General features: G+C 41.7%; 1 protein-coding gene across 3 annotated transcripts; it reads left to right on the top strand.

Annotated features, from left to right (window-relative positions):
* The first annotated feature begins 1863 nt into the window (after positions 1–1863).
* Positions 1864–15623, top strand: hmbsb (hydroxymethylbilane synthase, b). 3 transcript variants are annotated; one of them, XM_020507628.2, is made up of 14 exons: positions 1864–2086; positions 6785–6838; positions 7280–7352; positions 7508–7557; positions 7719–7774; positions 8372–8449; positions 8685–8762; positions 8868–8943; positions 9103–9216; positions 10995–11033; positions 11212–11331; positions 13119–13172; positions 13271–13357; positions 13482–15623. In XM_020507628.2, exons 1-14 carry the CDS (start codon positions 2063–2065, stop codon positions 13653–13655), a joined length of 1077 nt encoding a protein of 358 aa, XP_020363217.1. In that variant the 5' UTR covers positions 1864–2062; the 3' UTR covers positions 13656–15623. The 3 variants fall into 3 exon arrangements, with proteins under 3 accessions (XP_020363217.1, XP_020363216.1, XP_020363218.1); XM_020507627.2 differs by lacking the exon at positions 1864–2086 and adding an exon at positions 6464–6596; XM_020507629.2 differs by lacking the exon at positions 1864–2086 and adding an exon at positions 6510–6586.
* Positions 15624–15829: the final 206 nt, after the last annotated feature.

Raw genomic sequence — 15829 nt, forward strand, 5'->3', positions numbered from 1 at the left:
CGTTTGACGAACATATCAAGACTGTTTCAAGGACAGCTTTTTTCCATCTACATAACATTGCAAAAATCTGAAACTTTCTGTCCAAATATGATGCAGAAAAATGAATCCATGCTTTTGTTACTTCTAGGTTAGACTACTGCAATGTTCTACATTTTCCGGCTACCTGGATAAACCACAAAATAAACTTCAGTTAGTGCTAAATAGGGCTGCTAGAATCCTGGCTAGAACCAAAATAATTGATCATATTACTCCAGTGCTAGCCTCCCTACACTGGCTTCCTGTTAAGGCAAGGGCTGATTTCAAGGTTTTACTGCTAACCTACAAAGCATTACATGGGCTTGCTCCTACCTATCTTTCCGATTTGGTCCTGCCGTACATAGGACTACCTGGCATGATGGCTCCTTGCTGTCCCCAGTCCACCTGACCGTGCTGCTGCTCCAGTTTCAACTGTTCTGCCTGTGGCTATGGAACCCTGACCTGTTCACCGGACGTGCAACCCGTCCCAGACCTGCTGTTTTTATCTCTCTAGAGACAGCAGGAGCGGTAGAGATACTCTCAATGATCGGCTATGAAAAGCCAACTGACATTTACTCCTGAGGTGCTGACTTGTTGCACCCTCGACAACTACTGTGATTATTATTATTTGACCATGCTGGTCATTTATGAACATTTAAACATCTTGGCCATGTTCTGTTATAATCTCCACCCGGCACATCCAGAAGAGGACTGGCCACCCCTCATAGCCTGGTTCCTCTCTAGGTTTCTTCCTAGGTTTTGGCCTTTCTAGGGAGTTTTTCCTAGCCACCGTGCTTCTACACCTGCATTGCTTGCTGTTTGGAGTTTTATGCTGGGTTTCTGTACAGCACTTTGATATATCAGCTGGTGTAAGAAGGGTTATATAAATACATTTGAGTTGATATTCACTGCACCTGCCATAACAGTTAATTCATCCTCACTCTCGTCACATTCATTTTCCTCCTTAAGCTCTTCCAAAAGTTCTATGAGATCCTCCATTCCATATTCACTCAAAACATATTCCACTTTTCTCCTTTTCCACCATCTTCTCCTTCACCAGATCTCCCAGAAGGCTTGTGCAGTCCCCCATTCCATATTTGTTCATAACGTTCCACTTTCTTCCTTTTTCTTGTCTGCCATCTTACCGCATCTCAGCTCATCACCATCCTTCCCTGCCTCTTCGATAAAGGACTCATCTTTGTATCTGTGCCATTATAGCATCTGTGATAGCATGGAAACCTAGTCAGTTGCATTCAACCAAAATATGTCTTCCGCATTTAACCCAACCACTATGAATTGGAGAGGTGCGAGGGGCTGCCTTAATCGATATCCAGGGCAATGCCATTGAGGCTATCTCCATTTTAAAGTAGTCAATTTTCTTCTTTTTTAGTGGCTGATTGCTCCCAACTTATAGGAATCACCATTCAGTTGACTACTTTTAAATAGTGGAAGCCCTCAATGGCAAAGTCCATGCTAAAACAGGTAATATCCATGATGAGTCCTCTATCTATCTCTATGGCTTGAACAAGTTCTGGTACAGAGAAAAAAAACGAGAATTTAGCTAGATAGATACTTTGACATTTAGGAGAAGAGTATCAGGTTTGGCCCTTCATTTTATAGCTCAATGACAAGGGTATAGTAGCTAGAAGACAGTGGTCAGCTGCGCACATGTTACTTATAAATTGTCAATGTACAAAAAATGCCATTGTTACTAAGTTTGCTCATTTTGCTAGTGAAATGTACTTTAAATCGATAAAACAATAATAATAAAAAACTAATTGGGCTGTTTTCAAACGGTTACTGTGTGACCAATAACACATTTGCATGTAGCTTTTTTAGATGTTCGTGAACGCAGCCAAAGCACACGGAAGTGAAATGACATTCCGTGGAGTGACGTCGGAAGGGCACCGGCAGTCAGCAGAATTGACCCTAGTTTACAAATGCCCCTTTCATCCCTGATTACAAGGAATTAGTTATAGTCTCATGGGTTGAACGTCGGGAATAACTGACAAAGACAATACTCGCTGATCATCACTGTATCACTGAGATGTCGGGAGAGACGAGTTCACAGGTGAGAAACGTGGCTAGTTAGCTAGCACTCTGCATAGCATAACGTTCATACCTCAGTGATAACGTTTGGCGGAGTGAGGCATGCGCCATTTTTACAGCCAAACCGGGCCGCGCTGATTGGTTTACTGTCGCGCCCTCCTGCACCTCGGAGCTCTACCATTGGAGAATACATCTCATATATCAAATAATTGACATTACAAATAACGTCTGCCTCGACAGTCACCATTAGCAGCTACATCCATTGAACATGTAGATTAAAAACTGTTGTTTTAGTTTTCCCTTTCTAATGACAGATTGGCCGTTCCCGTAGTAAAAACGATGTGTGTTAATTCATTAAATAACAGCATAATATGATGTTCCTGCCGGTCAGAGCTTCTCTGGCTGCTGTTCAATGCCTGCAACCAATGTTGCCTGTGTAGTAGTCCCGAGATTGTCGAGCAGCTCCCCTTGGACTGCCTCGCAGGAATATCAACCCACAGAGAGAAGAACTAGATTGAATTTCACTTCATTTTCTAGGGCAGTTGTCGACTGGTCGATCTCCAAGGCATTCATATTCGATCGCAGTTACGGATTTAGGTATAGGCGACATGGGCAGCGGGAAACCCGCACAAAAAAAATCGGAATAGTGACAACACAAATCGGTTTTCTATCGCTTATTTGCACGTCACGTCAATGATATCATGCCACCATGTGGGACTGTGGGTCAATTAACCTGGTCGGAGTGGGCGCCCTGATTCTAGTTTGTGAGCTAGGCAGGCGACTGCCTAGGAAGGTCTCTCTATGATTATTTATTTGTGTTGTTCCAAATGTCTGAATAAACGTTACATTTAGTGCAGAATTGTGCTTTTTTTGGGCGGGGGGTGCCAAAGGGGCTGTTTTCCCAGGGAGGCATACAAGCTAGAACCGCCACTGCTCGATCGCCAAACATTTCTGTAAAAAAAAAAAACGATAGATTTTTCTTCCGTCTGGGCTGCTGGCGTTAGGTGTACACTATTCAGCTGCCCTGCGCGCCGGGTAGGCGAACTGTTGCCATTTTGAACCTTTTCTTATGACTCAAGGTACAAACGCTGCCTTCCCGGAGGGCCCAGAGAGCAAATCAAGTGCACTATGGGAATACTGCGGGCCAATCGGATGGCTCAGATTACCGTGTCTGCATTAATGTAGCAGGCACAATAAATCTACAGCCAAATTGATACTGAGATTTCAAAACGTTTAAAACCATGACTAGAGAGACTGTCAACGAATAAAGCAAAGAACTGCTGTTTTTATGATTGAGTACATTCTTACTCAGCACTGACAACACTTTGTATTCAATACGTTTATAAGCAATTTCAACTCAGCGCTGCAACAAGAACTGCATCGGTAATGAATGAGTAGGAAAGTGTATCTATAGGCTTGCGTTGATATTATTAGCGGCATGGGTCTTTTTTAATATCGAGGAATAAATTACTTTCTCTGTTCATAGAAGTAACAACATGAATTTGTGCATGAGGCAGAAATAATGTGGTGCGACTCGGGTTTCGCCAACAGCTGGTAGACGGTGTCCCTTTTTGGCCAGTGTCCCTTTTTGGTCAGTGTCAGTGGAGGAAAGGGAGAGCATGGGGCTGTTGAGGCTCATCCTCAGTCTGCTGCTCTCTCCCTCCGTTGAGAGGTCGACCGATTAGGATTTTTCAACACCGATACCTATTATTGGAGGACCAAAGAAAGCCGATACCTCTTAATGGTCGATCACTTTAGTATTGCCAGCCTAATATCGGGAGTTCATAGGCTGAAGTCATAAACGGTGCTGTGCCTCAAGCATTGCTAAGAGCTGCTGGCAAACGCAGTAAAGTGCTGTTTGAATTAATGCTTAGGAGCCTGCTGCTGCCTACCACCGCTCAGTCAGACTGCTCTATCAAATATCAAATCATAGACTTAATTATAATAAACACACAGAAATATGAGCCTTTGGTCATTAATATGGTGAAATCCGGAAACTATAATTTTAGAAAACAAAACGTTTATTCTTTCAGTGAAATACGGAACCGTTTCGTATTTTATCCAACGGGTGGCAACCCTAAGTCTAAATATTGCTGTTACATTGCATAACCTTCAATGTAATGTCATAATTATGTAAAATTCTGGCAAATTAATTACGGTCTTTGTTAGGAAGAAATGGTCTTCACACAGTTCGCAACAAGCCAGAAGGCCCAAACTGCTGCATATACCCTGACTCTGCTTGCACTGAACACAAGAGAAGTGACACAATTTCCCCAGTTAATATCGCTGGCTAAAATGCATTTCTTTTAACTAAATATGCAGGTTTAAAATGTTTTACTTCTGTGTATTGATTTTAAGAAAGGCATTAATGTTTATGGTTAGGTACATTTGTGCAACGATTGTGCTTTTTTTCGCGAATGTGCTTTTATTAAATCATCCCCCGTTTGGCGAAGTTGAAGTAGCCTGTGATTAGATGATAAATTAACAGGCACCACTTTTTTATATGCAACACAGGACAAGCTAGTTCACTTAGTAATATCATCAATCATGTGTCGTTAATTAGTGATTATGTGAAGATTGATTGTTTTTTATAAGTTAAGTTTAATGCTACTGTAGCTAGCAACTTACCATGGCTCCTTGCAGCCACAAGGTCCTTTTGATGCTGCACTCGCGTAACAGGTGGTCAGCCTCCCACGCAGTCTCCTCGTGGATTGCAATGTAATTGGCCATAATCGGCATCCAAAAAGGCAGATTACCGATTGTTATGAAAACTTGAAATCGGCCCTAATTAATTGGTCGACCTCTAGTTGAGATCAGATGCTCGCTCAGTTGTGCCTCACAAGTAATACAACAATGGATCTATTGCCGGTGTGATCATATAGCCTACCTTAAATTTTAAAAGATAATTTTAAGAAATGGCCTGAACAACAATACATTGGCAGGGCAATTTATGCACAGCCAATATGCAGTGAAAATGTATTGGGCCATATAGCTTACTGCACAAACCTCATTGCTACAGAACTATTTTTAATTGGTTAATGTTGCACAGGTGTACGTTTTTTTACTCAAAAAGTGATCTTGACTCAGAAAAGGTTGTTGACCACTGTTCTAGAGTTTTCCTGTTAAGACGATCAACGTTTCCCTTCATTGTGGCAATTGGGATCGAATCAACGCTATATTAGCCACTTTCAATGCAACATACCGAAACAAAACGAACTATGCAAGAGATTTTGTTGTAGGCAAAACACATAGGATTCCATTAAATTGACACACACTACTCAGCCCGAACTTTACACAGACCGGTGCGGCATAAACAATTAGAGCTGCATATGCAAATAGACCATTGCCATATATGGATCTGTGCCATTTACTTTGAACTGGACTGTGTTTACAGCATGAGCGGTTCTGAGTAGATGCCTTGTTTTGAGATCAAAGCGAGAGCTGCGTCTAGCCACATCTCCACATTTTGTTCATATCCTTTGCTAGTTAGTGAGTTATTAGCCCAGTTATAGATCATTTGTAGTCAGCAATAGGGGAGTGATTGCTTCTTACAAAAGCATAAAACATTCACAGACATCTTTGAAAAGCGAGTCGGGTAAAGAGCTTCCCTGATTCCCTGTAATAATGGGAATAATAATGCATTTTATTTTGTAAAGTGGTTTCTTGCATCAAACAACACAACATTTTCAGTCACCTCCTTGTCTGAAGGGCAAGTGGATAAACAGGTTAATGTCAAGCCCTGCATGTTTTGTTTTAAGTCTCATGGAATGTAGGCCAACATTGAACATCACACATTGCTACTGTAGGCTGAATGATATAACAGCTATTCCCATGTTAAAATGTTATGGGATGCATTTTATCCATTGTTTTTGATAGTAGGCCTCTCTGTCAGGCCTACATTATGATCAAATAGCCACAGTAGCCCTCATGGCCATTGTTAAAACTGTAACTTAAGGCAGGTACAGCCTCAGTGTTGACAGTAAATGCGTGCTGGAAGTTGCACAGAATTTTCACAACATTCAAGTTTGTGCTCAGCAGACCTGTAATTTGCTCAGTGTCGATTTTTTGTTGTTGTTGATGAGGGAACAGTGCCTACAACATCCAGTGCGTCAACTCTTGTCTTGTCCTATAAAACCTAAAGGTTGTCAGCTTTGAATGGGATCAGATTTAAATGGAAAAATCTATCCTTTTTATATCGGTGCTTTCCACATACATACATGTCTATTTCATGGCCATTTGGAAGATGCCAATAGGCAAATGATCTTACAAAAGACCATCGCTACCCCTCACTGCTCATAATAACTGACACAATGAATCGGCACACTTGACTTATCAGCTAGGACCAGGGAAATGGGGGTGTAGGAAATTGAGGCATGGTTCAGTATCTCTAGGGCTAGGCTGTATGACTTGCCACTGCTCCCCACATAGACACAGCAGGCTTTCACAGCTCTACAGACGACACAAAGTGCTGCTCTGCGTGTAGAAGCTAAGGTTTCCTGAGAACTATGGAGGGACCTTATAAGTATGTCAGGGTAAGAGGAAAGCAATTCAAACAGAGTTTATTTTATGATATGGAGCAGTTATATGTGGCTTACAGTGAAAGGAGTTGGGACAATACGAAGGGAATCACTGCCATGAACTGCAACTACATGTAGAAATGGAAAAACTCTGTTATTGGAAAAATGGCTGTTGCAATGTATTGCTTGTGTTTTTCCAACAGAATGCTAATGGGAAAGTTAGCCGGGTCATAAGAATTGGAACCCGAAAGAGCCAGGTAAGATACCTTTGGTGGTTGAGTGGAACTAAATCGCATGTGATTTTAGGTTTAAGGTAATGTCATTTTTCACTTTAACAATTTTTCCCGGTGTCAGTGAAACTACTGTGGAGTTTGAATAGGTTAGCGCAGAGTGTGGCAACTCTTTATCAGATAAGCTTCCCTTCTCTGTTCCCTCAGTACAGCAGTCAGGGAGGTCTGCTCCTCCTGCAACAGAGATAGTCCATTCACTGCTCCAATAATGTCTAGCCTTTTACTACAGCTTCTTATGTTCACGTCCCAGTGATTTGATAACGCACGGCTGAACATTTGCTTCTTGAATAGACTATGATAGTCAGTATTATCCAGGAAGTGAACTAGCTAGAAACCAACCATCCAAAATGTGCACACACACAAGTTGTCATCCAAATTGCATTAATTCTGTTAATTTATTGACCTCAGCTGGCTCGTATTCAGACGGACAGCGTTGCAGAGAAGCTGAAGAGACTGTACCCCGATGTCCACTTAGAAATAGGTGAGTCCAGATACACTCGTAGAAAAAAAAGTGCTATCTAGAACCTATAATGGTTCTCTTCCTTTGACTATGGAGATGCATCACAATAAGATATGTACAATACAGTAATTCAACGACTATATCACTTTGTATATGTCCTTGTCTTTCTGTGTCAGTTGGCATGACAACTACAGGGGACAAAATCCTTGACACAGCGTTATCAAAGGTAAATCTGTTTATAAACTAAAGGCGTTTCTCATCAGAACTAAATTATTGCCCAAATTGTTCATTTTACTTGACTCAGTAGTATTCGAAAACACTTTTAAGTTCTGAGCTAAAAATGTAATGGGGTTAACAGTTAGTAACCTATATGCTTTCTAAATGCAGATTGGAGAGAAGAGCCTTTTCACCAAAGAACTGGAGACTGCTCTGGAGAGAAACGAGTAAGTCTCATTTTGTCTTCTGGATCCACACAATCAACTCCTTATTTTCAAAGTTAAAGAAAAACTATAGAAAATGTTCCAAATGAATGAAAAAAAGTTGTTGATGTATTGATTGCGTATGGCTTCACCTTTGACAGTCGTCACAGCTGTAAATCATTTTTAATAAGATTCTACCAACTTTGCACAACTCTTAAGGCAACATTTATTCATATTTTTTTGTCAAAATGGCTCAAGCTCAGTAAGTTTGGGTGGGGGTTATTGATGGACAGCAATATTCAAACCTTGTCTCTGTTTTGCAAGCAAATTCAAGTCAGGACTGAGGCTCGACCACTCATGAACAATCGACACCTTCAAACACCACATTCAAACTGTAGGCTACATTACTATTAGTCTTAATGTGAAAAGCCACTGGAATGGCGGTCGAGGTACTTTCTTTATTACAATGTAATGGCATGCATTTTGAGTAGCTTCAAAATGTCATTAATGTCTTCAAGACTTTGATTTGTGCAGGTGTTTAATGTCCAGTTTTTTTCCCCCTCAGTCTTTGCTCTGAATTGTTGCAAAATAAATGACTCTGTTGTGCTGTGTCTCCTATAGAGTAGACTTGGTGGTCCACTCTTTGAAAGACTTGCCCACGACTCTACCGCCTGGCTTTACCATAGGAGCTGTGCTAAAGTAAGTCGGCACAATAGTGCCTCTGTAAGGATCCACAGGGAAATCAAACACACTGTCCTTATTCATCTGGGCTATGTGTATATACATTTATTTTGAATACTCCAAGCGCGCCAGTGTATAACCTTTTGAATATCTACTATTGAAGTCGGATTCTCTTCACCACGACTGTGGAATGAAGTAGCCTCCGATATTTTCATGGTAAATCGTTTTTTTTCCTCCTTCCTGTTCATTTAAGGCGCGAGAACCCCCATGACGCAGTGGTCTTGCATCCCAAAAACATGGGAAAATCCCTTGACACCCTGCCCGACAAGAGGTACAAAACAGTTCAATTTTACTCATGACATTGTTTGAAGATTCTTTTCCAATCTGTTTTAAAGGAGTGGCTTGACATTGATCTTGATGGGTTTTTTTTTCATAGTGTGATAGGCACAAGTTCCCTACGACGGGCTGCTCAGCTAAAGAAAAGATTCCCCCATCTGGAGTTTAAAGATATTGTATCCTTTCTCTCAGTGCTACGTTCACTCACTGCCACTCTCACAGTATAGCGAAGGATTAAAACAGGATCTTCATTTCAAATCCAATGCACATCATATCAGTAATGAGCACCATCTGTAGAGGGTTGTGAGTTTGTTTCCTTAGTGCATTTTTTCCAGCGAGGAAACCTCAACACGAGGTTGAAGAAGCTGGATGAAAAGGACGACTTCTCGGCCATTATACTGGCTGCAGCTGGACTCCGTCGCATGGGCTGGGATAGCCGAGTCAGCCAGGTACAGTTGAAGTCAAAAGTTTACATACACCTTAGCCAAATATATTTAAACTCAGTTTTTCACAATCCCTGACATTTAATCCTAGTAAAAATTCCCTGTCTTAGGTCAGTTAGGATCACCACTTTTTTTAAAGAATGTGAAATGTCAGAATAATAGTAGAGAGAATGATTTATTTGAGCTTTTATTTCTTTCATCACATTCCCAGTGGGTCAGAAGTTTACATACACTCAATTAGTATTTTGTAGCATTGTTTAACTTGGGTCAAACGTTTCGGGTAGCCTTCCACAAGCTTCCAACAATAAGTTGGGTGAATTTTGGCCCATTCCTCCTGACAGCGCTGGTGTAACTGAGTCAGGTTTGTAGGCCTCCTTGCTCGCACATGCTTTTTCAATTCTGCCCACAAATGTTATATAGGATTGAGGTCAGGGCTTTGTGATGGCCACCTCAATACCATGACTTTCTTGTCCTTAAGCCATTTTGCCACATCTTTGGAAGTATGCTTGGGGTCATTGTCCATTTGGAAGACCCATTTGCGACCAAGCTTTAACTTCCTGACTGATGTCTTGAGATGTTGCTTCAATATATCCACATAATTTTACTTCCTCATGATGCCATCTATTTTGTGAAGTGCACCAGTCCCCCCTGCAGCAAAGCACCCCCACAACATGATGCTGCCACCCCCGTCCTTCACGGTTGGGATGGTGTTCTTTGGCTTGCAAGCCTCCCCCTTTTTCCTCCAAACATAACGATGGTCATTATGGCCAAACAGTTCTATTTTTGTTTCATTAGACCAGAGGACATTTTTCCAAAAAGTATGATCTTTGTCCCCATATGCAGTTGCAAACCATAGTCTGGCTTTTTTTTATGGTGGTTTTGGAGCAGTGGCTTCTTCCTTGCTGAGCGGCCTTTCAGGTTATGTCGATATAGGACTCGTTTTACTGTGGATATAGATACTTTTGTACCTGTTTCCTCCAGCATCTTCACAAGGTCCTTTGCTGTTGTACTGGGATTGATTTGCACTTTTTGCACCAAATTATGTTCATCTCTAGGAGACAGAACGCGCCTCCTTCCTGAGCGTTATGATGGCTGTGTGGTCCCATGGTGTTTATACTTGCGTAATATTGTTTGTACAGATGAACGTGGTACCTTCAGGCATTTGGAAATTGCTCCCAAGGATGATCCAGACTTGTGGAGGTCTACACCTCCAATTGACTCAAATGATGTCAATTAGCCTATCAGAAGCTACGAAAGCCATGACATCATTTTCTGGAATTTTCCAAGCTGTTTAAAGGCACAGTCAACTTAGTGTATGTAAACTTCTGATCCACTGGAATTGTGATACAGTGAATTATAAGTGATGAAATCTGTCTGTAAACAATTGTTGGAAAAATTACTTGTCATGCACAAAGTAGATGTTCTAACCGACTTGCCAAAACTATAGTTTGTTAACAATACATTTTTGGAGTGGTTGAAAAATGAGTTTTAATGACGCCAACCTAAGTGTAGGTAAACTTCCAACTTCAACTGTAGCTACCTCCAACACTCCACATCACAACACCTTGTCCATAACATAGAGATAAATCAAGAGTCATCTTAATTAATCAAGATTCATTGTATGTGGTTTTTAGACTATGTAAGCCTATATATAGCCTATAACTAGGGCCCTGAGTTTTTCCAAGCGGTCACATGGTCATGGAAAACCTCCTGGCCCTACATAATGTATCCGCCTACCTAAAATATTGGGCAGTTACCTTTCATTTGTGTCTTTGCATTTGCAGATCCTGGGCCCTGAGGACTGCATGTACGCTGTTGGACAGGTAGGTAGAGTTATTTTATGAAGGAGAAATGGGCAACTTTAACTCTTTAACTCTCATACCTGCGCCTAACTGTTGTTAAAACGGAATATTTTACCCTGAAAGGCTCTGTGTATGTGAGGATTAGAATTTTCAGTTGGGTCTTAACAGACTGAGGGTCCATTGCGTGGCTGTGTTCCAGGGGGCTCTTGCCATCGAGGTGCGGGCCAGAGACGAGGACATCCTGGAGATGGTGTCTGTTCTGCACGACCCCGACACGGTCCTGCGCTGTATAGCAGAGCGAGCCTTCCTCAGACGACTGGCAAGTCTCACTCTGTCTCCTAGATGTTTTTGTTATAGTGTTTTGTCCAGTGTATCTGTGAATTGTTGGCTGCTAGTGCATTGTCAATGCTACTTAATATAAATACTCATAACGGACCAGTTTCCCCAGACACAGATGAAGCCTAGTCCTGGACTAAAAAGCATGCTCAATGGAGAATCACCATTGAACGTTTTTTTTTAGTCTAGGACGAGGCTTAATCTATGTCTGGGAAACCGGCCATTTAAGGTGCAATTGCAAGTGAAAAAAAAGAAAAAAAGAAGTAATGATAGGCTTTATAACTATGTCACATAAACAGTACTAAAAGGGGCAATCCGGAGTTGAAACAATCACAAAGCGTTTACCCCACCTCTATTTTGGTAAAAAGCTGAGGGATGGGCCTGGAAAAATGTAACTACTCCCAAACTTGTAGACAGAGCTATGAATGCAAGGACTGACCATCCACAATATAAAAGTTATAGTTTTAAGCTTGTTTGGAGGCAATACAGTGTTTTTTTTCAGCACATCACTGGGGACGAGCACCTTGCCATTCAGGACTTCTATACCAGGCAGTGTCATAGGAAGGCCCTAAAAATTAATGCATCCAGCCACCCAAGTCATAAACTGTTCATTTTGCTACCGCTCGACAAACGGTACCAATGCACTGTCTGGAACCATCAGGACCCTGTACAGCTTCTACCCCCAAGCCATAAGATTGCTAAATACACTGAACAGAAATATAAACACTATGTAAAGTGTTGGTCCCATGTGTCATGAGCTGAAATAAACGCAGACATTTTCCATACGCACAAAAAAGCTTATTTCTCTCCATTTTTTTGCAAAAATTTGTTTACATCGCTGTTAGTGAGCATTTCTCCTTTACCAAGATAATTCATCCACCTGACAGGTGTGGCATATCAGGAAGCTTATTAAACAGCATGATCATTACACAGGTGCACCTTGTGCTGCGGACAATAAAAGACCACTTTAAAATGTGCAGTTTTGACCTCGACAACGTGACACTTCCGTCTTCTTCACCCGCGGGATCGTCTGAGGATTATGGGAGGGGGACTATTTCTGTCTGTAATAAAGCCCTTTTGTGGGGGAAAAACTCATTCTGATTGGCTGGGCTTGACTCCTCAGTGGGTGGGCCTGGCTGCCAAGTGGGTGGGCCTATGCCCTGCCAGGTCCACCCAGGGCTGCACCCTTGCCCAGTCATGTAAAATACATGCATTAGGGCCTAATGGATTTATTTCAATTGACTGATATCCTTATATAAACTGTAACTCAGTAAAATCTTTGAAATTGTTGCACGTTACGTTTATATTTTTGTTCAGTACTGTTAGTCCAGGTAGCTATTGGCTAACTATTTAATTATCTGCAGCTTCTGCTGCTGTTTATTGTCTGTCGTGCTGACTAATCACTTTATTCCTAGTTATATGCACATATCTACCTCAATTACTTCGTACCCCTGCGCATCGACTTGGTACTTGCACCCCGTGTATATAGCCAAGTTATCGTTACTCATTGTGTATTTATTATTACTTTTATTATTATGTGTAGTTTTTTTCTTTTTCTTTTCTTTTTCTCTTCATTGCTGGGAAGGGCCCGTAATTAAGCATGTCACTTAAGACTAATGTCTTCACCTGTTGTTTACGAAGCATGTGACAAATACGATTTGATTTGATTCATTTAGAAAATGGATGCAGCAACCTCAGATTACCCCCTTTTAACCACTGCACGTCTCATTATATTTGAAACTCCAGTGTAATCACTTTCGCTTCTTGTAGGAGGGTGGTTGCAGTGTACCGGTTGCTGTCCACACTGAAGTCAAGGACTCTCAGGTAAGGGCTTATGACATTTGCTTAAGTGTGAGTGTGTGTCGTTGCATACCCGTGGTTACGTGCGTGCCTTTGTAACTGTTGTGTTCTGTTTACCAAAGCTCTACCTGACGGGAGCAGTGTACAGCCTGGATGGTTCAGACAGCCTCAAGGAGACCATGCAGACCAGCATTGCTTCAGACAATAAGGTCAGACTAATGATTTCTCACCCCCCCAGTCATCTCTTCCAATTAAACATATCAGCTCATCAAGGGGCTCCCTTCTCAGGGCGTATTTATTTGGTTTATTTAAGCCGTCTTTCCTCTGTGGTAGGTGGAAGAGCGAGTGGATGAGCGGGTCCAGCGTGTTGGCGTAACAGCGAACAACATGCCAGGCCCGGCCCAGGATGCATCTGAGAAGCTAGGTCTAGACTTGGCCAATCTACTGCTGAGTAAAGGGGCGAAGGAGATCCTTACCGTGGCCAGGCAACTTAACGATGCGCGATAAACTCACTTTGTGCCCCCAGCTGGGTCTGGAGGTGTAACCTGCACTCACCGGTACTCATGATATAGAATAGCACTGTCAGCACCACCAGACGCTTGAGTAGTATTAGTTTTCGTTCAGTTTGATTGAGCCTGCTTGACTTGCCAGAACATTAACGCACCGGTAACTGCCAAAATAATGTAAACGCTTGAGTAAATGAAGAATGCAAAGCATATTAAGACGGGTGCTTCCACAGAGGTTTGGTTCCTGAGTTAATTAAGCAATTAGGATCCCATCATGCTTAGGGTCATGTATAAAATGCTGGACAGGCCATAGGATCACAATTCCCTCATTCACAGGGCATGAATGTTCACTCAATGGTTTGATGAGCCTGAAAACAATGTAAGCCATATGACGTGGCTGTTTCAGTCACCAGATCTCAACCCAATTGAACACTTATGGGAGATTCTGAAGCGGCGCCTGAGACAGCATTTTCCATCAGCAAAACACCAAATTATGGAATTACTCGTGGAATAAGGGTTTTGCATACTGCTAATAGAGGCACGTTGAAGCTGTCATGGCTCGTGGTGGCCCAACACCGTATTGAGACACTTTATGTTTGTGTTCCCTTTATTTGGGCAGTTACCTGTGCACACATTGAGGGACTCCATTTCTCACTGGGGTTCATGCTACCTCTTTCATCAACAGAGCTCTGAAAATCTTGTTTGATGAATGACGCGTGTGACACATTAGCGATGTCTGTTAAACAGACCCGGAACATGCAGGCAGGCTACAGTGACAAACTCTAGCTTATGAGGACTATCAGACCGAGTTCCAAGGCCACCTGTCTAAAACACCAGAGCGTCTATTATTATTACTACTCAGCGTATATCTATTTTTCTATTTCCCATGATCGATGTCAAGACGATAAGGAAAAAACTGCATATAAAATGCAGATGATGAACACTGGATGCAGTACAAAAACTAAACTCACTGTCGGATACCTGTGGCATTTTCCTCTCACTGTGTTCACAAGTTCAATGTGTTTTGATCCTGAGAGGATTTTTATTGCTTGCTTGCTTTTGCTATACCAATTTTAAGAATATGAAGCAGTGTAAAATAACACCCAACAAATGCCATCTGCCTACTTCAAAACGGCCTCCATTCATAAATCGTCTCAGAGTAGGAGAGCTGACCAGGTACTCCCCGGCCATGTAATCTTATTCATTATGGCAAAACTGATCCTAGATCAGCACTCCTATCCTGAGAAGCTTTCTGAATACTGGCACAGGTTTGGTATGATCCAGCCTACTACTCTTCAGAATTCAACAAGTAATCCATAAACATACCACTAGATATGGCTCCAATGGTAACTATATGTGTGTATTATGAAAGAAATAGAGGAAATAATTGAATGTAATGTCATAAGCTACCTTTTAGATCATTTGTGGGTTTTGTTGACAAACCTTATGCTGTCAGATACCATCATTTTGTGCCTTACTTTAGTTGTCTATGGGGCTGCTGTGCGTACAGCTTTGCTTCCAACCTAATACAACCTTATTACCTTGAACTACACGTATGCCTTTTCTGTTTTACCCCTAGAGCCTGCACAGGTTTTCCTGAGTGTCGCCCCATTGTGACCTCTCCCAACTTATATTTAGCAGAATGCGTTATGTAACATATGTTGCATTACGTGGTGTTTTGTTGTTTGACTATCGATACTTCGAAGGTGAGAGGGTGGTTGTGCCATATTTCTGTTTGGCAGCTTTCTGCTTTTCCACTGCAGTGCCCAAGACATTTTTTAAGAAGATGCTGGTCAAATGATACTTGCTATACCATCTATCTATTTATTGTTGCAGCAATCATCATGACATGACAGAATGTGGAAATGTAATGCAATCTGGAAGCGTCACGCTTTGCTTTGTCACTTTCATGAGTTCTGTGTCCATAAAAAGGAGCCAGCCTCAAATAAAAGCCACAAGTTGCTCTCTAGTTTTTATTACTCTCTAGTTTTTATTACTCTCTAGTTTTTATTACTCTCTAGTTTATTTTATTTTATTCGTAGTTTATTATTCAATCAATGTTTGGTAGAACACCCGTGTTTTCATTTTCTTCGTTCTTCTCGGTCTTAAAAGGTGCAATCTGTGGGTGCTTCATCCATTTTGGGACTTCTGAATTAAGGAAATGTTCCCATTGGT

The sequence above is a fragment of the Oncorhynchus kisutch genome, linkage group LG18 (genome assembly GCF_002021735.2).
Source record: "Oncorhynchus kisutch isolate 150728-3 linkage group LG18, Okis_V2, whole genome shotgun sequence".
Taxonomy (NCBI): domain Eukaryota; kingdom Metazoa; phylum Chordata; class Actinopteri; order Salmoniformes; family Salmonidae; genus Oncorhynchus; species Oncorhynchus kisutch.